Source organism: Semicossyphus pulcher, unplaced genomic scaffold (genome assembly GCF_022749685.1).
Source record: "Semicossyphus pulcher isolate SPU_LCO1_2020_fin unplaced genomic scaffold, fSemPul1.0.p SCAF_5, whole genome shotgun sequence".
NCBI classification, from domain to species: domain Eukaryota; kingdom Metazoa; phylum Chordata; class Actinopteri; order Labriformes; family Labridae; genus Semicossyphus; species Semicossyphus pulcher.
In genome coordinates this window covers 9,732,081-9,755,237 of record NW_027211726.1, presented here as the reverse complement: position 1 = coordinate 9,755,237, position 23,157 = coordinate 9,732,081, and the positions used below count along the sequence as shown (strand labels likewise).

At 41.4% G+C, this 23,157-nt stretch overlaps 1 protein-coding gene across 1 annotated transcript in view; it reads left to right on the top strand.

The window, feature by feature from the left end:
- crybg2 (crystallin beta-gamma domain containing 2) overlaps positions 1-23,157 on the top strand; it is a 54,415-nt gene that overhangs the window by 1,462 nt on the left and 29,796 nt on the right. Inside the window, exons 2-4 of the mRNA XM_069681259.1 lie at positions 9,490-9,589; positions 15,957-16,112; positions 17,154-21,253. Of these exons, the coding sequence (XP_069537360.1) occupies positions 9,490-9,589; positions 15,957-16,112; positions 17,154-21,253 (4,356 nt within the window). The remainder of the gene's footprint in view (positions 1-9,489; positions 9,590-15,956; positions 16,113-17,153; positions 21,254-23,157) is intronic.

The following is a 23,157-nucleotide window of genomic DNA, read 5'->3' as shown; positions in this document are numbered from 1 at the left end:
CCATCTGCTAACCTGTGATGTGCACGTTTGGAAACAATACAGGCTCTTCAACGAGCATTATAATTATGATCCTAAAACAAGGATCAGCATTTATGAACCGCTATACATAAGCGTGATTAACCAGTATTGGTAAAAAAAAAGGTTGGTCCAACAGTGCAAACAAGTGTAGGAATCTGAAGTATTGATGGACCCATTGTTCTTGTTGCGTCAGTTCATCAATGCTACCCACGGTGGTCTTTACTGAAACAACAGACAGACACACCTTATCCAAGTTTTGCTTTTAAAAGCATGAATAGGGTAACATTTTAGTTGTTGCAACTTGCTGCAAATGGAAAAAACAGAACAAAAACATGCTATAGAAAGCCAAAACCAATACCTTAACAGCAAAAACCAGAAAAGAAACGCAGAATATCCACAACTGAAGTTCTCCAGGCCTCTATAGACCCCGGGTTCTCAACTGGTGGGTCGGGACCCAAAAGTGGGTCTCGGAGCTGTTTTCAGTGGGTTGCGGATGCGTGCTTGAAAAAAAAAAAGTTGTGGCCAAAAGTCTTTGCTGCGTTTTTATTTTGAAGAATAAGATAAGAGAGTGTGACGGAGCTGCCGTAACTGGCTGCCACTCAAGCGCTGCCAGAACAGAATAAAACATGGGTATCCTTTGACATGCGTGCAGTAGTAGTGTAGTTTAATCACACTCCATGTATCCTCTGATTGGGTTATCCCAGCTACAGTTACATTTACATTATTGAAAATTGATGAGCCCTACAGTAGTTGCATTTATGTTGCACTTTTTGTTTATTTTTCTTGAAAAACAGCTGCTAATTGAATGAACTGTAGAAGGAATATGTTCTTCTTATGCAGTGCCGCCTGCTTGTTATTTTGGCTTACTATTATACTGTTGTGTTTTGTGATGTTTCGTTCCATCTCAGGTCCAAACTGCACTGATTTTTATTAAACAAATTTGAGTGGTTAAATACTTTGGGTTGCAATTCATCATTAAGGAGGTGATGGTGGGTCCTGAGGCTAGACCAGTTGAGAACTACTGCCATAGGGAGTGCCAAGTGGAGTAGCTTGATTTTTAATGGTAGAGAGAGTTACTTTGGACAGAGTCTCACTGACTCCTTAAAAAAAACACAACTAATACACAACTTGTACAAACAACCAACACAACTTTGTGACTTTATTTCCATATTTTTTTCTGCTGGATTATATTTTATAGAGCTATGGTTTCTGATAGACGGAGATCTTTGCTAGTTACCGCTGCTGCTAAGTGGAGCTGCTTTTAGCTAGCTAGCTCAGTTAGCCTTGTAGCTAGTGGTGCTATTAGCTGACTCTGCCCAGTCTGGGAGCTCTGAGCTCAGGGGAATGTCAGAGTTTATATACTTCCGGAGCTTTGGACTGCTTGGATGTCGACGTTATCAGGCCCTGGGAAGAGGGGGAATCAACAGGAAGTGAGCCACAGTTTGATGACAGGGAGTATCGTTAAAGCAACAGATTCACTTTTACGACTCTTACTTACTTGGGGTGCCAAAGATATGATGGGGATGGTAGAGGGGTGAAAGAGAGGTTAGCATTGCTAAGTGTCCAAATGAGGTGGTACTGTATTCCCTTTTATCAAACTAGAGATGTTCCGAAAAATATACATATTATTGGAGAAACATCTTGCTAGCTTCGGCTAGCATTACTGTAGCACATCTAGTGCCACGGTGAGTTCTCCCCAGCGCACACACACACAGTTTGGCTTTGCCTTTTTATTTTCTCATGCGGCTCCACGCACATAAAAACTCAAGGATGTTTCTCTCGCAGTGCGCCTCCTTGGCACACCGGCCTGATCTCCAACTCCGGTTACAATTCAGCTAAATATGATCAATTTTCGTCCGTCCACGTCCTTCCTTGTGTGCGTGAGCCAACCGAGGTCCAGCACGCTACTGCATGAAAGAGGGGGGAGCAGACACAACTCTGTGCTATGTTTGTTTTTATTGTCACTGGATCATTTTTTGTGTTGCATCATTGCAATGACTGACTCACAGATACCCGATACCAATACAGATACTGGTATCAGTGTCAGACCAACTCTACACCAAACTGACCTCTATTGGCAAACAGCTGTGTGATACATAAAGAAATAAACATAGAAGCCTTTTAAAATCTGTTTGGCAGAGGCACGCCGCTCTTTTCTAACTTCACACAATAAATACGCGAAAGTACATAAACCCATAGGTGAGGCGGTGAGTTCATTCAAGTCACATGCTTGGACAATGTAATCCTGTTCACTCAGACCAGAGCGAGTGACGGCCTGTGTTTGCACAGGCAAAAACAAAATAAATGAAGGGTTGACACTGCGAGAACCGCCTCTGCAAACAAGGGCCGCACACAGGGGTTACCCAAGGGTGGAGTTTGTCGGTGCATGAAGGACAGACTTTCGGTTGGAAGAGTAAATAAGAAGGAACAAGATTCACGATATAAATTTTCCGGACAGAAGTAGGCCATGAAAAATTGAAACTAATGGATGTGTCGTTTGTCTTCAGAGCCTCTCAGACACTTATTGTTAACCACAGTCTCTTTTTTAAAAGTATTATTGAGCAATTATGATAGCCTTTCTGTTAAAGTGCATTTAATGAATGCATACTTTAATTGATGACATTGTGGATGACTGTCCTAGATCAGAGTTAAATCCAGACATGGTTAATCTGTTTTTGTTGTTAGTTACGGATTAAGTTTTAATCCATGTCCAAGATTTTATCATGCAAAGACTCGGGGATTTAAGAGTCTGAGAAACACGTCTTTAAGTTGATTTGTTTGTTTTGACTTCTTCTAGCATTTCACACAGTTCAAGGGGAAGTCAATGTCATATTGTGCATCTTTGAAACTTCACCTCTGCAGTATGAAATTACAGATGAAACCCTCAAGGTCCCTTTTGCAAACACGTCGAACACACCCACGCCCTCAGTATGTGGTAACGTCTGTTCGGCTCCGGAGTGGAGAAGTGGATTAATGGAGGTACTGTAGAGAAACCTGCCGCTCCACATGCCTGCTGCATTTTCATACGGCTACTAATCAATTACACAATTGCACATACATACTGTCATTGTGCAAGGAGATACAGGTTGGCAACATCTTCATAGTCATAGTCTCAGCTGGAGCTCAGATGTCTCATCTCGACTAGGTCACATTTTTTTTACGTTATTCAGAACACTTGAAATGAGTCACTGTATTGTGGAACCTGTTGTCTTTGTGTAAGAAGTTGTGAGCAGGTTCACACTGTAGTTACATAAAGTGAGTTTGCTGTCAGCCTACAGCAGAAATACTTGAATGAACAATTTTTAGTGACCTGCTATTTATTGTCAGTGAATGTGTCTGAGCGACAGACCCTAGCCCTTTTCACATTGCAATTCCGCCACAGTGACGTAACGAAGCTCCGCCGTCACGCCGCCTTTGCCGTTTTAAATTGAACCAAGCGACGCTGGGGTAAAGCTGCCCCAGTGTGTGTGTTTTTATAGCAAAACGTGCGCAAGGTGTAAACAAATGGCGCGTGCTTCACATACACACATGCCGCTGTTATGCCCTGCCGGCGCTGTCATTTACACAGACGCTGTTACGCCTCTGTTAATACCTCCATTGGCGGCTCAGAGGCGGAACGACTTCTCCCCACCGTTCCGCCTCCTTGGGTTTTACATAAAAGACGAGGCATAACAGAGGCGCAATAATCCCGCATTGAACTGGCAAGGGGCTTCTGAGTTTAACATGTAACAGTCTTTGTTAGGTTTAAATTAGATTTGATTTTTTGCCAATATGCCGATATCTTCCAACCCTTTTTGCCGATTACCGATTTTGATACCGATATATTAGGCACATGTTTTCAAGTCTCTTCTGTACTGGAATTGATATCATGCCTATTCTAATTGTAGTGACATCTTGCACCCTATTTTCACGCTTGACGGAATAGGCGTTGTGCAGGCAGTGTGCGTACACACTCACGCCAAGTTAATGTCGTAGCATTACCACAAGCTTTTTTAGGGAATCATCGAGCATTTAGTCATAATTAAAGCGTTATTTTACCGGCAGAAAATATTGGCAGAAAAATGGAGAGGATGAAACCTTTGTCGATAATTCTGCTTACATTAAAAACCATGCAAGTGATGAAAACTAACTAACCTAAAAACAAGCTTAGCACTTAGAAATAAGTTCACAACATCCAGTGTCCGAGTGTTTTATCTTTTTAAATCGGTATACCTTTTTGCTACTTTGGAAGAGAGGAGACCTTTATGAATAATTGACTGCTACAAAAAAATTGTATTAACAATGAATACTGAAGGTTCATTTTAAGACTCGGTTTGTAAATGTACAGCGTGTTACGTTGTTGCTCCTGCATTGCTTTGTGTACAATAACACAGGCAGAAAACTTTTCAGTAGTTGACATTTAGGGGACATCCTGAGAAGCCTGCTTGTAATCAGTGCTTGTGGCTGGCAGTTTCAGGCTTCAGTAGCATAATCTCAGCTCAATTGTCAGCACTTGAAGTGCATTGTGGGTAATGCAGGTGACAAAAAAAGAAGACTCAATGGAAAAGAGTAGCCCAGATCTCGATTTGATCCCTTTTTTTTAACTGTCTGAGTCTGACAACGTTTCTTTAATAAACCAGAACAATTACCATTAACTATCATTAAAAGTGATGCCAGATAGTTGGATATAAACTTAATTTATAGGTGACAGGACATTTAACAGTTTACAGTAGAAGAAGAATATACCAGGGCTTTTTGATTGAGAAACTCCATCCATCCATTATCTATACCGCTTATCCTGTTCAGGGTCTTGGAGGGCCTGGAGCCAATCGCAGCTGTCAAAAAACACAACTAGGGCTGATCGCCAGTCAATCACAGGGCTGACACATAGACACATACAACCTTTCACGCTCGCACTCACACCTACGGGCAATTTTAGAGCCACCGAGGAACCTAACGAGCATGTCTTTGGACTGTGGGAGGGAGCCGGAGTACCCGGAGGGAACCTACACATGCGCGGGGAGAACATGCAAACTCCACACAGAAAGGCCCACTACATCCGAGCTAGGACTCGAACGAGGAACCTTCTAGCTGAGTCAGATTTGAACCATTTGCCTTGAATCCATCTTAAGGTGGCATCTTGCTTCTGTTAGATATTATTCAGCCATCATTGACAGACCAGATAAGATAGAGGAATTCCTAGAGAAGAATTTAGTGAAGTTAAAGAAGCTTTGTCTTTAAAATCAATGGTGGTCCATCAGTAAAACTGCTGCTGATTGGATTTTTTATCTGTTCCTTTCAGTCCATTGTTCATGCTTATTGATCGCAAATGACACCACAGCCTTAACATGTATAACTTGCATCACTTAGTATCAGTCAGACATGGGGTCTATATAGTCCGTCTGTCTCTGCAAACAGTCTTAAGTATGTTATTGACAAAATATTCAAATGCAGTTGTTTTGCAGGTTTCACCAGTGTGCAGGTGTATAGTTCAGGGGCAGTTAGTTTTCATCAGCTGTTTCTGCAAGGCTGTGTTTCCATGTCTGCGAGAGAGCCATGATTATCTCGCATGATTCACTGCACAGAATGTTGGTGAAAGCTGCCGTCCGCCTTTTGTTGTGTATGTGTCTAAGGTGGTGTAAGCATTTTACTGAGGTGATGAGTTCCAGCATCAGTTAGTTTTAGGGAAAGCTCTCATGTGATGACATTAGCACCTGTGGGAATACGGCGGCAAAGTTTACCTGAGACAACAGCAGCATTACGTTACATTTAAAGCCCAATAAATCTGCCAGCGTGTTAGCTAAGTAGGCTAAGTAGTGATGACATACTTTTCCTTAATAGACTTCAAGTAGAAAACAAAGCAGAATGACCTAAATAGTTTCTGTCATCTCCCTTAAGTTGTGGTTCATGTCACTCTCTCTTGAATGAGCTAACCTGCCTAGCCATGCACACAAAGTTAAAAACAGCTTCTGGAGACAGAGGAATTAGCCTAGCAAGTAGCAAGCAAGCAAAAATAGCTGCTTTTATATTTTAGTGGCTGGTTACAGGATTTCAGAGGAAAGCGGTTATTAGTGTTTTCAGATAGTTTAATAAGAAGATGAAAATGACTGTCTTTTCTTTACAGTTAATTTGTAGCTTGAGGTAGTAGACATGTTAGCTTAACTTAAGCTGTTTCCCCACTGGTCAAAAAAACACCAGCTAACACCCGGCTTTTTTGCTTAATGGGAAAGGTTACATTCAGCATTCAAACCCGGGTAATTATCGCCTCGGCTACGATCGGCATTGATGGGAACACAGAACCCATGTCGACACGCTAATCTCCGCCCCCTGTCCGGCGCGATGCTATGCTCCGTCGGTAACTTCTATGACTCCTTGTCATCTCAGCTACAAATTCTGCCCGTCTCCGTCCGAGCAGCGCTCGAACATCGTTCCAAATTTGTCGGCTCCGAGTTTGATACACAGACTGAATGAGTAATAGATACAATAAAGACCTAACCACCGTATCATCTACACTGTTTACTAACCCTGTTTCAGGCAGTGACGCTACAGAAAACAGACTGAAAGGAGTAAACTTCACTGGCAATGGGAAAAGAGACAATCGGCATCTATAAGTCGGCCTTCCCGGGTCTGAAAAACACGTGTCAACAGGCTAAATTTAGGTGGGAAAGGGGTATTAGTTTAAAGACTGGAACAGCCACAGAGTTAGCTCCTGGCTAGAGCCAGGCTAGCTGATTTTTTTCCTAGTCTTTATGCTAAGCTAACCACCTGCTGGCTCTAGCTACATTACTGTACACTTCTGAAAGCGAAACTAAATTCCCAAACTATTTCTGTAAAGTGACAGCTGGCACCTATTTATCTACATACAGAAAGCATGTGGTTTGTTGTAGCAAGTTGTGTGCCAGCTTGTAGATACAGATGCAAATGTGTAAATTTCACTGAGCACACCTCACTTCAGCTCCCACCCTTCCTCCTTCTCTCTTTGACTATCTCTCTCTCAGTCCTGTTCTTATGCAAACAAGCATTCTCACATTTTACCGACAGCCAGAGAAAGCACCAAAGGCACTTACTGGATACCTCTCAGTTACATCCTGTTGAACTTCATCTAAATCAGAGGATTCTTTATTTGTCAGCACATCAGGTGTTGCAAGTTCACAGAGCTAAAGGCTTTGCAAGTTCCTGGGCTTTCTGTGTGTTGACATGTAAACGCACATTACCTAGGGACAGAGATGTGACTCATCCTTTTATCTCGGGATGTCTAAATGACTGCAAAACAGCGTATTTGTTTCCCACATTGTGATAGTTCATAATGTGACTGCTTGCAGGGCTGCTGTTTTGCATAAAAAGGCAAATACCGTCATTATATAGCTGTTTATTTACCGAAGGTGTGCATATGCTAGTGTTCCTTTTTTTGTTTGTCTTTTTGCAGGTATGTTTGTCTACAGTATGTGAGCCTGTCATAAAATATAACAATGTCAATTCCCAGCTGTTGAAGCTGCATTTGGCCTTTAAACAAGCATAGTCCGAGCAGTTGTCACTTTTATATGGATAAAGAAAAAAGTGAAACTCCTTCCATGATAACAGCAGATGAAATGTTGTGTATGTTTGCTCCGTGCACACTTAGAAATGTGTGCAAAGCCACGTTGGTCAATGTATTATGCCATTGCTATTAATGTTTGCTTGTCATTTGGCTTCCTGTGTCCTCCAGTTATATAAAGGAAACAACCTTTTGTGTATAAAGCCTCCTTTGTCGCCTTTGTTTGATGTGGTGACAGCTTATCATTATTTATTGTGCGTCTCTGTTGACTCTGAAGCCCCTGCTGCCTCACACTGGCGCTGACAACCTGCGACATGAGTCGGAAACAACTCTGACAAGCAAACAAAGGCCTAGTTTGTATCTCACAAAAATTGACAATGGTTAAAGTAATATAGTTATTAAGGCTTGGAGCTACTTGTTTCTTGCTTTAGAATTGCCACCTTGATGTCACCCAGTGGTTTATGGACTACTGTTCATCATTTTTTGTCATTTGCTGTATGTGGAAAAGCCAACAACTATCTTTACCCCCATGCATAGGCACAGAAATACATCATTTTATTAGAAACACAAGCTAAAATTCAGGTACAGTGAGCGCAGACACCACTACCTGTTAATAAGTGCTAACATATGAATGCTGGAGCCAAGCCTGTCTGGATGGCCTGCTCCAATAAACTCCACAACAAGTTATTTGTCCGATATTCACATTTAAACATCTTCAAAAAGCAAAAACACCACAAACATGGAGAAGAAGTAAAGTTCAGAGACTGAATTAGCTGTGGTGACATCTAGCAGACAGCTAGCAGCTACTACCTGTCACTCAAGCCAGCCATTTCCATAATAACATAACTTTAAGGCTGCTTAATATAATTAACATATTCCTCCTCTGAGCGTTTCTTTTTCTTTGGATGTTGGAAGTTGTTTCTGTAGTCATCGATCTTTTCTTTGTTTGTTCAGCCATAGTAGATTACTGTTTACTTCCAGAGCTCTACCTACCCTCTACTGATTACTGTTTACTCCAGAAAAGCAGCCGCTTAGCTCCGCCTACCCTCTCTGGCAGACCAACCACTGCTGGCTGATGGAAAACGCGTCACTAACTGGGCGCCGCTTGTGATTTTTTCCGCGAAAGTCGCCACAGACGCCCAGTCTGTAATACTGCAAATGCAGATGCTGGGCCATAGGCTCAATCACCATTATGTTACCTCATTCGGTGATAGTGATTGAACAGACATTTATTTACATGAAAAAGTTCGAGATTGTACCTTTTAAGGCTTAATATAATTTAAGCTGGTGCCACATACAGTTGTTAGGAATAGAAAAATTAGCCATAGAGGCCACAACTGTAAATTTTGGGCATATTTGTATGGGTCCTAATGGTGATTGACTCGCTTTTGGAGCCAGCCTCAAGTGGCCTTTCGAGGAACTGCAGTTTTTGGCACTTTGTGTTTGCTTCAGTTTTAAGCCCTGGAGGTTTCTGCTTGATTTAAGGTGACATGCAATGTGGTTTTATAAAAAAATGTAATATTAATTAACTTGATCCTGGTCTTTGTTCAGTACAAAAGTCTCATTTAACATGCAGCTCCTTTCTAAGAAATACAGTCACACTCTCTGCTCAGCCGGTTCTGTTCTGCATTCCCCAAGCAATGATTCACTGGGCCGCATATTTTCCCTCTTTTTTTTTCTTAAAGCGCAGATCATACTGCACAACGAGGACGTGTGAAGGCATGTGTCACACATATGTACAGTTTTCCTCATACACAACCTTGTTGCAGCAGTATAGTTTTAAAATCAAATTAACTGTCAGAAGTCTGGCAGGACTTCACTTTAAAGCTCAAACATGTTTCCTTTTTCTTTCTTTAGTGTGAAAAAATTATAAATTAAAAAATGTCATATATATTTTTAGTTGTAATCAGTTTGCCGAGCCTCGACTAAATTCAAATTTTGACCTGTGTGCCCCTCAGTCCTGTTGCGCCTACCAAAGAGGACAGAGAGGCCTGGGCTAAAAGCAACATCCCAGACAACAAGAAGTCCTCCCTCTACGCCACGGCTCCAAGGTCAAAGGTCAGTCAAAGCTGCTTATATTGTGATCTTTCACATTTTGTTGTAAAAATGACCATCAGTCCACCATTTTAAAGCCTTTCAGAAAGCACTCGTGACTGCCTCATGTCATGGAGTGCATCTGTGTTTTTGTGTTTTTGTAAGCTACATTTCCCCAAGGCTTTTCTTGTGTATTCCAAAAGGCATAAAGTTCCATGGGACCTTGTATGAAGTAATTATATGTTTGTTTTAAAAGACCGCCTGGAGGTTTTTTTATGTTAAACAGACAGTGTTTACAGTCACACACAGACTCAGCATTCCACTCTTTTCTGCTTCGTTACAAACGGTGAACATTTAGAAATGGTTGAACTGTAGTTATATCAGGAGAGGTGGTTTTGATAGTATCTTCTGGCGTCTGGGGGGTAGTGCTGTAGGTGAGAGAAGGCGATGATAAAGATTGATTTATACAGTGAAACCATCAGTTACCGAAATCAAGGTCAGAGCAATAAATCCAGCAAATCAGGCTCCTGACAAAACAAGATCTTTAACTGACTCTTATTCAACAGTGCCAGCAATCTGATTTAAATTGAAGCAGGTAAAAGCTCTGCATTATATGTTTTCCCCTATACGTAACCTTGCGAAAGCAGCATGTTTTAATTTGTTTAGCTAATTTTAGACCATCTTTGTTACGTCTCTCTGAAGTGATGTTGAAGTTGAGCCTCTTGTTTTGGTGAAATCCATTATCCTGTGTATGTGTGACACACAGAGAGAGAGATACTTTTATGTCTTTGTTCAGTCATCCTTGGCATCAACATTCATAAGAACAATGTAGACGTTAATAACAGGGGACAATTACAACCACAATTAAAGTATGTCAGCCATCCTGTCAATCAAAAGCTGATGGCTGATTTCCAGTTTTAAAGGTGACTGTTTTCCCTCGACCTAATGCTCCCCCCTTGTGGTGGAGAGTTACCTGCTTCCTTGTCACTTTATATTAGTGTAATTCCTAGACAGAATCTCTGTATATTTGGCCTTAACATCCGCTTTTACGCAAGGATGAGCTTATAAGAATTTAGTCGTTGACTCTGATGCGCCTCGATGTCTCAGCAACACCTGGAGGGACGTTTATCACATGTGGCACAAACGTCCATTTGGAATCTGGTTGTCAAAGGCCAAATTATAATTTTGACAAGTTCAGTAGATAAAATGATGAAATGATAGCTTTTTACTCTAAAGGTCAAAGGTCAACCTCATGTTGTTCTGGAAAAACACCTTATATCAACTATAATCAGAAAATCTCCTCTTGCTTTAACCCTTGCTCCCCTGTTCTACAGAGACATTATCTGGTATCAGGTTCCTCCTGTAAATGATTGTAGTGCAAGCTTTAGTGTAGGCCTACTAATGCTGTTCAAAGACATTCAATATACAAATACATCCCCCATCATGGCTACAGTTACACTTTTTTATTTAGTAGGAAACACTGATGAAACTGTGATAGATACTTAGATACTCAGTCATAAGCATCTCCGTTGGTGTTGATTTCTTTTACCGATAATTGAATTATAGAAAGAAAAAACGTGGAGCATTTTCGTGTAACCAAAGTCAGCCCTGGCATATTTAGCTGGTCTGTGTCACATGACTGGAATGAAAGCCAAGTGTGCAGCACCACACAGCAGTGTTGTGACCAAGTCATCTGTGAGCAAGTCCCCAAGTAAGTCTCGAGTCATTTGGTCCAAGTCTCAAGCGAGTCTCGAGTCATTTTTTTCTTGGGCAAGTCAAGTCGAGTCCTTAGTTAAGGCAAGTCAAGTCACTTTTTTTTTTCCACCCAAGATGCAGCACTCTTACCTGTAGTATTTGGTCTTTATAAAGAGAAAAGACGAGGTGTTAGCAGCTCGTCTAATAATGATATTATTGGCCAATTTATAACCTGTTCAAAAAGTATGACAATGAATTGTATCTGTATTATCTTGGCACAGACGCAGCCATGATGATGGTCTGGTCTGAGACCGTGTTGAGTAGTAACGAGTACAACTGATGAGGCTTCTCAAACATCAGGTAGCAGGGGGCTTTGATGTTGCCTGTTGCCATAGCGAGGAGTTTGACTGACGGCCAGTCCTCCAATCATGACAATCACGTACCGGGGAGCTTTTTGAGTCGTCCAATCATGATTCCCAGTTTGCGCTGCGTACATACTTGATAGTTAGACAGAAACTTGACAATTTTATCATTTTATATTTAACAGCTAACATTCAAACTTATGAACACACGCAAGTCATCTGAGTCTTCATGCCTCAAGTCAAGTCTCAAGTCATTAACTTGCAAGTCCAAGTCGAGTCTCAAGTCATTTATTTTTTGTCAAGTCAAGTCGCAAGTCATCAAAACAGTGACTCGAGTCGACTCGAGTCGACTCGAGTTAGAGTCACCGAGACTCAAGTCCACATCACGGTCACCCACTTTGCATCAAACTTAGTAAGAGAAACACACAAAGGAAAACTAACGTGGTGTAGTATAACTTTTCAACTGTCGCACAGCAGCCCCATCCCTGCTGCTCTGTAGGCCAATAAAATATGTCTTTGGCACAAAATGGTCTCCTGATATGATACAGGAAGGTTTTGAAACAAATATTGAATGACAGTGAAATTTTAAACTCTATACCCGTCCTCATATTAAGACGATACAAACATTTTACTCTGGACGTATTTGATGCAACAGCGTCTGGACGTCTGAAAACTCTTCACTTTCTCAGGCTAAAAGGCTGATATTCAGTTACAACCTGTGCCACTACATGTCAAGTGCATGGTTTACTTTCTACTTCAATTCACAACTTCCCTTTGTCCCCGTTTCACATTCAATCTAATGATTGTTTTGACGGGTAAAAGTACATGTGCCACGTTAGTTTTCAGCCTGTAGGTTTTCTCTCTGTTTAAGAACAGATTGCAAACTTGTCTGAACAAGAAAATATTCTTGTGGGAAAATGAAGAAATGATGGGAAAACGGCCCCTTTGTGGGGAACTTAACGTTTCTGCATTCCATCTCTGAGGCTTAATCTCCCCTGGGGTCTTGCTTGCATAATTATGCCCCTCTTACGCTGAGAAGCAGACACACATAGATTACTTTAATATTCACAATGAAAATAAGCACCGTCATGTTTATCTCTTATTATTTAACCACACTCCAACTTAATTAGCACTTTTATAATTTAGTTACACCCACAAAGTGATACATTTACTGCAGGTGACTGCAACATGCACAGCTTCCCTGCAGAGGGCGCCATATCTCCAAAAACAACAAACATACAGCAGAGTGTCTTACATACAGTCTGATTAAATTGAAGAGTCACATGTGAAGGCTGCATACTTCATTAATGCATCACAGACTTTGTACAACCTCCAGAAGAGGGAGCCAGTTATTTACTCAAGATAGACTGTGATTTTCTTTGTAGTTCACACCTGTAGGGAAGATGGCTTAAAAAAACTACTTTGACATTGAGATGCTTTGATTTGGCTACATGCCGTACAGCATGTGAGGTTATAGTTCAGGAGCACAATAAATGAATGCAGTAGATGTGTGTTTTAAGTATATTATGTGTTTATGTTTATGGTATTTCAGCTCTCAGTATGAAAGCTAAAATGTACAGTAACCAGGAGATATTAGCTATAATGATGCAGAATCTGGGGGTAGGACCTGACAAGTGTATGCTTCTTCCTACTCCTTTTTGAACGTGTTCAATGGGTGGAATCACACTGGAGATTATGGTTTTTCTTCAATTGTTCTTGTTTTATTTTTATTTATTTCTTTTGTACATGTTCAAAGTAAAATAAATTTAAAAAATAAATAAATAAGAATAGTTGCGATGTAAGAAAAACTATAACGGAGCTTATCTTTGTTGGAAATGTGTCGTGGCCCTTTAAATGTAATTTCAGGTGTCGGAGACCACAAGCTTACTTTAACATAGAACAAACAACACATTCACCTCTGCTGTTCAGAGTCTTCATGCACACCTTGAGGGTATGTATCCTATGCAAAGTATGTTGTTGTGCAACAAGCATCAAGTGTTGGAATGAGGATAATTCAGGTGGGGGATGAACTGAAATGCACCATCAGTAAACAAGCTTTATATTTGTCTTTGTTTAGCTGCATGTTACACTCATGGTCAGGTTCAAAGCCAACAAGGAATGGCTTTAATCTCTTGTTTAAAAAAAAAAGAACAAGCTTGTGACTTGAATTTAAATGTCAGTCACAAAGCAACGTCTGTCTAAATGTTCCCCCCTTTAAGATTTGGTCTTACCCATTCACGGTATGTTTATACCAGATAAAAACAAGGCTGTGTTTTAAATTGAGCAAATGGGATTGTTTTATAGTTTATGAATTAAACTTTTTAACACTAAGGAAAAGACTGTGTTACTTTACTTGTTTTCAGAAAAAACAGAAAGCTCCGGCACTCACAGGATCAAGTAGAATCGACTTTAATGTGGGTCACAGATGAACGCGTTTCGGCTCTTATGCCGTCTTCAGCATACAAAGGAGAACAAAGGCTTTACTTGTTTTCCACATGTTCATCACATTTGAACGATTGGATGTTAACAGGTGAATATTCTTCCCTTCAATTTGAGAAAATGCTTTAAAGCTCCTGTGAGGATTTTTTTTGCTGGTTATGAAACAGACTGAAATTAATTCTGATGACTCTCCATGAGCTACAAAAGCAAACCAGACCATCAGCGACAAGATTGATTATTTCTCTATAGTTGTTTTTAATGCCTGAAACCGCTGGGGGGGGGTAGGTGTCAGACGAAGCGATTAACTGCACGCTGCCTTTGTTTACATTTACATAAAAAAATTTAAAGTGAGTGGTACATATGACTGCGAAAGGAAGCAGGATGAGATTTAGTGTTAAAAACCACCACTTAAGCATGTACAGGACAAAATCAGCAAAGCGATAAGAGGTATGGCTTTGTCCACAGGGGGCGCCAAAATCAACACAAACAGAAAGTTCCTCACAGGAGCTTTAAACCAGGTCAAATGTTGCAAAATATGGAGCGCATATGGAAAAATCATGCCGCAACATCTTATATTCATGTGCAGAATATCTGTATCACATGAGCAAACACCTGTGTTCCACATTTGCCACATGTGATCACATGGTAATGTTGTTTTTCTTCTTTTTTTGTAAGTTACACAATCTTACTTAAATTTTATACTTTAAACCGGTAATGTTTTGCATGAGATTGATTGGAAAATTATTCAACCTTAACTTTTTCCCTTAACTTTAATTCATGTGAACAAACAAGTTCTTTATTGTTACTTCAGCCTGTAGATTAAATTGATTTCCTTCATTTACAGCGTTAAATAAAAGAGTATAGAAACACTGATGTGTGGCTGTTTATCTTTACATCAGCAGTCCTTTAATCTCTGGTTTTTGGACACGCTCCTGTGGTAGACTTTGAATGTGACTAACTCAGCGGAGGTATTCTGTCCACCCACCACAGACTCACTAAGACTTGTTGTCTTGTTGTCCCTGCTTCTTCTCATTCCTTTCAAACTATTCGTCAGAAGCAAGAATTTGAGCAGGCACACCCAGTTAAAGACCTGGCAGGTGGCATTGACAGACAGCCTGATGTTTCCCTGTCCTTTGTCATCACCGTTTACAAAAACACCCACACATAATCACCGGAGTAACACCTCTATCTTTTCAATCAGGAATTTCCTGCATGAGCTTAATTTAGTGTCTTTTTATCTGATAAGGCCAAAAGGTCAAAGAGGACATCTTTTTACACACCACCATATTGATAATTGTTTGAATCAGTTTTTGTTTTAAGTTTATAACACACCACACGCTTCATCATATGTGCACTAAAAGGGGAAATGAAATGTTTCATCTGTTGAACGTAAGACCCCAAACCACCGTCTCTGAGCCAGGAGCTAACAGGTGTAGCAGATCATGTTCAACTAGTCTTTCCCTCTTTCAGGGTGGAGCAGCCACCTGCTTGGAATGAAGTTAGGTGTCAACTCTTTCTTGTTTGTAATGCCTGGAATCATTATTTATTATGCAATATCCTCATTCTTACCGATGAATGAGGTAGTGTATGAACTCAGAGTCCTCTAATTAACCCTGAGTAATGGCTGTCAGATGGTTCCGTATGTCTGGCATGTTTGATCAGTTCAGTGGGGTAGGGTTTGCAATACACACTATGTTGTTAACGATTGATTGATTGAACAATTGATTAAATATCTTTATAGCCATAAAAGCTACACTCCCTCAATTTAAATACATTCCAAGTTTAGGTAATGGATTCATCGTTAGATTAAATATTAACCTTGAAATGTTGTGTCTTTGTGTATTTCTTCCTCCCTCTCCCCCTTCTATCCCTCCATCCCTTTCTCTTCCTCTCAGGCCAAAGAACTCAGCTACTCAGATTTGGACCTCCGCAAGCCCAGAAGGTTTTCCACCTTTTCCTTTGGTCTCAGAAAGAGGAAGAAGAAAAATGAGGAGAGTCTCTCGAAGAGTGCTTTTGGCCTTCATAGCACGGGCATTGAGGAGCAAGAGGAGGTAACCCTGTTCCTCATCTTCTTTTGGTACCTTATGAAACGTGGTACTACATATATAACTATATGATATGATAAACTATAATTATAGGCTATTTTATTATAATTAGATTTAAGCAAATATTTGCACTACCATTGAAGGATTAAGCATTCTTTTCTGAAACATAGGCCCAGGACAGTTTTTCAAAAACCAAGAAGGTTGTTTATTAACGCTTATTTGATTATTAGAATCCAAAATTATTCCATCTGCTTCACAATTTGATCATTTTTGTTTTACATTTATTTTTTCATAATTTCTGTTTTCCTTAAAGTTAAATGTGTTAGATATTAGATTTGTGAAGTTTTCCTTTGATCTGTCAATGTTTTTTTTTAAATCAGCTTTAAAGCAGCTATAATCGACAGTTTAAAGAAATGCATCAAATGACACAGAAAGCATTATGGGTAATGTCGGGTTGCTCATAGTGATGACCTTGCAGAGGTTGCATTGCCCTCCAAGCTATGAACCTTTAAATTGAGTTTCAGTTTAGATATTTGGCCCACAACTATTCTAAAAGGTCTCTAAAAACCAACGGCACATTACCTGCTCAGACACAGTTAGCAACTAGCAGCTAAAGAGCTAGCTATTTCCCTCAGGAGTTGGTTGAAACCAAGAGCAGAGTTATTAGAGAGCCAGTATTTGGGTTTGTAGAGTTAGAAGTAAAGAAGGCTTAATGTCTGATGATGACTCTTCATAACTTCTGGTGTGTTCAAAGGCTGTTAGCTGTTTGATAATAGTATCGCTAATCAACTTACAATCACCAATGTAAAAATTATGCTACCTTAAAGTGGCCATAGAAAACAGCTATTGCAGGATAGTGATTCAGTTAAGTGTTTAACAACCTTAATGGATTTTGAATGCTTGGGCCCTGTGGCTTGATTTCATTGGCAACACAAGAAAGGTCATAACTTTAGGCTAACTCTGCAAATTAGTCTTATTTCAATAAAAGTACTGCTCTGTAAACTCTTAATTATTTTGTGAGTGAAACTGTAAATGATTTTCTTCTAGCCTCCTCCGGACCTCAGCCAGGTGGACACAAAGAGATTCAGTATGTCTCAACCGGTGCTTGACACCAGCATTAAATTTGACATCCCATCTCCTCCTCCTGTGGCCACAAACCAGTCAGAATCATACTTCAGTCTGCCCGAATTACAGTTATCTGATGCTATACATGCCCAACCAGAAGCAGAGGAGCCTCTGAAGAATGCCACCGATTTACTTGATGTTGACAGGGATCAGCAGAAAGCACCGATTGCAACCATTCCTGAGCTGCAGCTGGACAGCCTAGATTCATATGAGGAGAAAGAGAACATTCCTGTTCACGATAACTTGCCCAAAGGCAATTCCAATTCACCTGCTTCCATGACTTACACAGAAAACACCTGTGCCGTTGAAAAAAAGACTGTACCGACCCTTCAAGCCAACCAGCCTGCAACTGTTCATGACACTGCAGATCTCAAGGAGGCAGTTGTTGACTCGGTCCCAACAAGCAACCGCCTGTGTGACTTCAACATCCTCCAGCACACGGAAACAGAAATATCTCGTGCCGAATCCACCACAGTTACATCGTCACAGCTTCAACCCGATGCCCCTGACGTCACTGACAGTACGACTCCAAATGCTGAAGCATACTTGGCAAGTGTTGTCTCCGAAATTGAAGCCACCATTTCAGAGACGCAGCCTGTTCCTGCTCTCAAAACAGATTCTGCTTCTGTCCGTCAAGAAGTGTCAATTTCTCACGATGAGAAATCTAATTCCGAATCTGCCGAGAGTGTCGACACAACCTCAGCGTTTAGCGGCGAAAAGGATACTCAGCCTGTCACTCAAAATTATGTTCCTGGAGATGATGTTTATGAAGCGTTGTACGAGTCATTGTTCCCCCAGAACTTCACCTCTGAGGTCATGTCATCCCTCTCAAACCCTCCACCTGAAATCCACACCGAGATACAACACTCCGACACCAGCTCGGAACCTGTTGTGATTAAAACCTTCGATGAGTGTCTCATAGAAGGTAGTGTCACATACTCAAGCCTGTCAACTTCAAGAGAGTTGTACTCTGCCACTCCCAAAGAGGATGATGCAGTAGAAAGCTATACCAACATGAATGCAACCTACAGTGAGAGAGAGGTGATTCCTTCCAGTGAGAGCTACACATTTACTTCTTACCAAACCTCCAATGCTTCTGAACCTCTTAGAGATGCAGATATCCCCCTCAGAGACCATACATCCTCTCTTGATTCGGCTTCTGATCCAGCCGACAGTTCTAACATTACTTACTCAGAGCTGACCCGCTCCCTTTTAGAGGTGAAAGCAGACAGTTCTGGCCTCATTCAAGACACTGCCAGACCAGCCTCTGTGTTTCAAAGCTCAGCCCCTCCTGTTTCTGACTGTGTAACATCCCAGGGGACAGATGCTCAGGTTACAGACTCCATACGGAGAGTGATCCTGGTCAAAGAGTTAGTCACAGATGAGGCGAGCTCTGTTCCTGGCTGCACCTCTCCTGGGCCTGAAATTATGGATTCCGGGAAGGATCTTGAGTTAAACATCGAGACAATAAAGAGCTTCTCTGCTATTCCTTCCGGACAAATGAGTGGGTCTGATGGGTTTTTAAGTCCAACGTATCTGAGCGTGGGATCAGACGATAGCAGTGCCATAGAGATCTACTACAGCGCTGAAGAGGACAACATACAAGACAGCGGGGATGAACAGGTGTGCACGATGGATGACAGAGAAGAGATTTACGTGGGAGACAGGGTGAGAGAGATCGTTGGACTGAGTGAGGAGTATCTGCAGCAGAAGGAAAATGCAGAAACAGATAAAAGGGATGAGGGAGGACGGAGGGTGTTAATTGTTAAACTGCAGGGTGAGCAAATCACTGAAGAAAAGAAGGAGGATATCAGCAGCCCAACTGTGTACCACCAAAGTTCAGAAACCTGGTCATCTGTGTTTCTTGAAGGCAATGATCTGAAGAGTCAGGAGAAAGAAGTAGCAACTACAGGCTTTCCACAGGTGGAGGGAGAGGTGAAGGAGTTGAAGGAGTTTGTAGGGCTGCGTGAGGACTTCTCGATGCAGGGGGAGATTGCAGAAAGAGAGATACGCAAGAGAGATGAGGAAGGACCGAGGGTGCTAATTATTAAAATGCAGGATGTGGAAAGCAATGACAACTTGGATGTGGATATCAGCAGCCCAACTGAAGTGCAGCAACAACTAAGAAGCCAGAGTTCAGAAACCTGGACTCCTGATGTTCTTGAAGGCAATGACATGAAGAGTCATGAGAAAGAAGTAGCAACTACAACGTTTCCCCAAGTGGAAGAAGAGGTGAAAGAGTTGGAAGAGGTAGTCAGGGAGATTGTAGACAGAGATATAAGCCAGACGGATGAGGGAGGACGTAGGGTGGTAATTGTTAAAATGCAGAATGAGGAAAGCAATGACGAAAACAACGTCGATATCAGTAGCCAAACTCAGGTGCATCCAGAAAGTTCAGAAAGCTTGAGGTCTAAGCTTCTTGAAGGAAATGATGCAAAGAGTCAGGAGAAAGAATTATCACCTTCAGAGTTTTCACAAGTGGAAGAGGTGGTGAAAGAAATCATCAGGCTGAGTCAGGAGTCCTTAAGGCAGGCAGATATCGAAGAAAGAGACGTTAACAAGCAGGATGAGGATGGGCTGAGGGTGGTACTTGTTAAAATGCAGAATGAGGAAAGCAATGACGAAAACAAAGACGATATCAGTAGCCAAACTGAGGTGCATCTAGAAAGTTCAGAAACCTTTATGTCTAGGATTCTTGAAGGAAATGATGCAAGGAGTCAGAAGACAGAAAGATCAACTACAGAGTTCCCACAAGTGGAAGAGGTGGTGAAAGAAATCGTCGAGCTGGGTGAGGAGTTCTCAAAGCAGACGGAGATGGAAGAAAGAGAGATAAACAACAGGGATGAGGGTGGACTGAGAGTGGTATTTGTTGAATTGCAGAATGAGGGTGAAAACGAAGAGAATCGCGGTCGCCAAATGGACGTGCAGCAACAGCTAAGAGGCCAAAGTTCAGAGACTTGGACGTCTGTGTTTCTCCAAGGCAATGATGCGAAGAGTCAAGGGAAAGAAGCAGCAACTACAGCATTTCCAAAAGTGGAAGAAGGGGTGAAAGAGACGAAAGAGGTCGTTTGGATACGCGAAGAGTTCTCAAAGCAAGGGGGGGTCGAAAAAAGAGAGATAAACAAGAGGGATGAGGAAGGACTGAGGATGGTACTTGTTAACATGCAGAAAGATGGAAGCAATGAAGAGAAGAAGGAGGATACCAGTCGCAGAACTGAAGTGCAGCAACAGCTACGAGGCCAGAGTTCAGAAACTCAGACGTCTGAGTTTCTTGAAGGCAATGATGCAAAGAGTCAGGAGAAAGAAGTAGCAACTACAGTGTTTTCACTAGTGGAAGAAGAGGGGCAGGAGGTGAGATGGAAGGAGTTACTGGCCACACCGGTTGGGCAGGTGAAAACTCTGCTGGTATGCGATTCTGCTCCACCCTCCAGGGAGCTGCATGGGCCGGGGGAGGGGTCCAAAGGAAACCGGACCAAAGAATTGGAAACAGAAGACCACCGTAATCGAGAGCCGCAACTCCCAGGCCAGCAGATAGAATATCTGGCCTACAAAGACTTAAGTAGTTCTGAATATATTCAGGCTCCCTCCAGTAACACAACAACACAGGAAGACACGGTCACACCCTTATTTAGAGAGGCAGAAGAGCTAGTTTTACTCCCTGCAGAAGTAAACAAGAGAGTCGAAGAGAGCTCCGACAGCACAGAAACCAACACTAGCGCTACAACAAGTTCAGTCACAGATACTCGAAGTGCAGTGGAGGTTGTCACGGCCACTTTGACACACAGCAGTGAGCTGCAATCAGATGCCACAGAGGTTCAACACAATAGGGCTCCACAGCGTAAGAGCGAGTGGGTGGATACAATTACCGAGAGCACAGGCAGAACCACGACAGTGCAGGAACAGGTGGTAGTTGAGCTGTCAGTCCTGATCGCAGACACACACCTTCCTGATACCGAAGCTGCAGACGGAAACTCGGAGAAGCAGGAGCATCCGGCAGAAACGCGACCTGACCTGAATGAGGGGTAAGTGTTAAGTCTTTTCATCTTTGGAAGAAAGTTTGTTTTACTGTTTGAGTCCAGGGCAAGTACACATGTGTGGATGAACAGGTTCTTAAATTGCTGTTAACTTTGTAACTGATGCTGTTGGTGTTGATCAAGTTTAGGAAGCATTAGGAGAAAGTGCAATAAGTGAGTTGTTTTACAAATGCGTTAAAGGTGTCATTTAGGAAATTGCAGCTCTGCTGGAACGTACCACATGTAGCCTTAGGGGCATGTGTGACACCTAAACTAGCGTTGATTTCTTGTTGATGTAAAACGATATACTTCCGCAGAGATGATAGACTTACCTTTCTTGCCTTACTTAGTGGTCATCCATGGACGTGTGATAGGTAAACATTTCCTCTAAAAATGTCTTGTTTACCAACAGAGCTGTGTCAACATACCTGTGTACTTTGCAACACACCCACGTGTTGAGTGATATAACTCACCATCACTGTTTTGAGCTCTTACTGTCGTATTCTCTCAGCTTTATGGCCCTAACTGCTCGGAGATGCAGTCTTCAATATAAAGTTTTGCCTTCCTCCAAGCTCTGACGGACGGCTGGTTTGCTTTGCTGTGTTTTGATGAGATTATGTTTTCAGCATGCCGCATGATGAAAAACAAATGGATAATGTTTTTAGGGTTGTCCATCTGTTTTTAATGACTTCAATTAAAGCGTTAACCAAATTTTAAAGCCAAGCTGAGTCAGTGTCCGTAGCCTTCAGTTCTCTGTGTCCATCTCAGCAGCCTACTGGGGTCACTTCCTGTATATCAGGATTTCAAGGGGGTTCATGTGCTCAGAGTGATTTTAATTTTTATATGAGCAGGTTTCGCATCAACATTAACATGTGTGATGTCATTTGAGGTAAATGTGTACAACTTCAACTTTAGGATGAAACTCCACTTTAGCACCACATAATTCCCTGGAACCTGTAACACTGGGTTACATGCCAGAAGACTCCTCTCACATTCATGTTGGAACACAGCTATGTTTTGGCACTGCAGCCGTTTCAGCTGAAACAAGCATTTTAATTATGAACAAATGAGGAATGAGGAAATCAGTAAAGCAGTTTGAGGGGCCATATACCATGTATAGGAAAGTATCTCTCTGTGGCACAGCAGGAATAGCTGTGGTGTTTTAGTGTTATTGGGAATTTAGACATGTGTTTCCTTGATTCAGCTCTTCACATTGGTTTATTTGGAATGAGCCAAAAATACCAACAAGGGCAACAAAAAGTTAAGGCTTGCTTTTTTCCTTGAGTTGATGGGGAAGATAGATATCTCAGAAAGATGAGGATTTGTCGGTGAACTAGCGCTGCATGATGCTACTGGTGCAGGTTTACCAAGCAGCTACATTATGCAACCGCTGCAGGATATTAATGCACAACACAAAGGAAATCTTTCTCAATCTTTTCTTGCATGTATCACTTGATACATAAATGGATTATTTTCATATAATAAGTTGCATATCTGCGATGTTTCATTTGGTGTTCAAATAACTAAATATTGCTTGTATGTGTCAGTTTTTTATAGAAAAGTTAGTCAGTATTATTCACTATTTATTGAAGGTTTTAAATCTCTTAGGTGAATGTTTAATATATATTTGAAACCAGAAGATGGCAGCAAAGACTTTTACTTGACGGGAAACTGGCTTAAAGATTGCTTTCTAACCACCGGAGGGGTGTGTTAATAAACCAAAAGATAAAGGCATCAGTCAGAGTAAAGAACCAAACCTAGGTTGTTTTCCAAGCCATGACTCTTTGTCTGTCTTTATATTCATGCATGAAAATGTATGTTTGTATGAGCACACAGTGTTCAGCTTCAAAAAGATTGCTTCTTGTGCAGTGATACAGGTTGAGTGAAGTTGCGAGCTGAAATATACCAGTTGA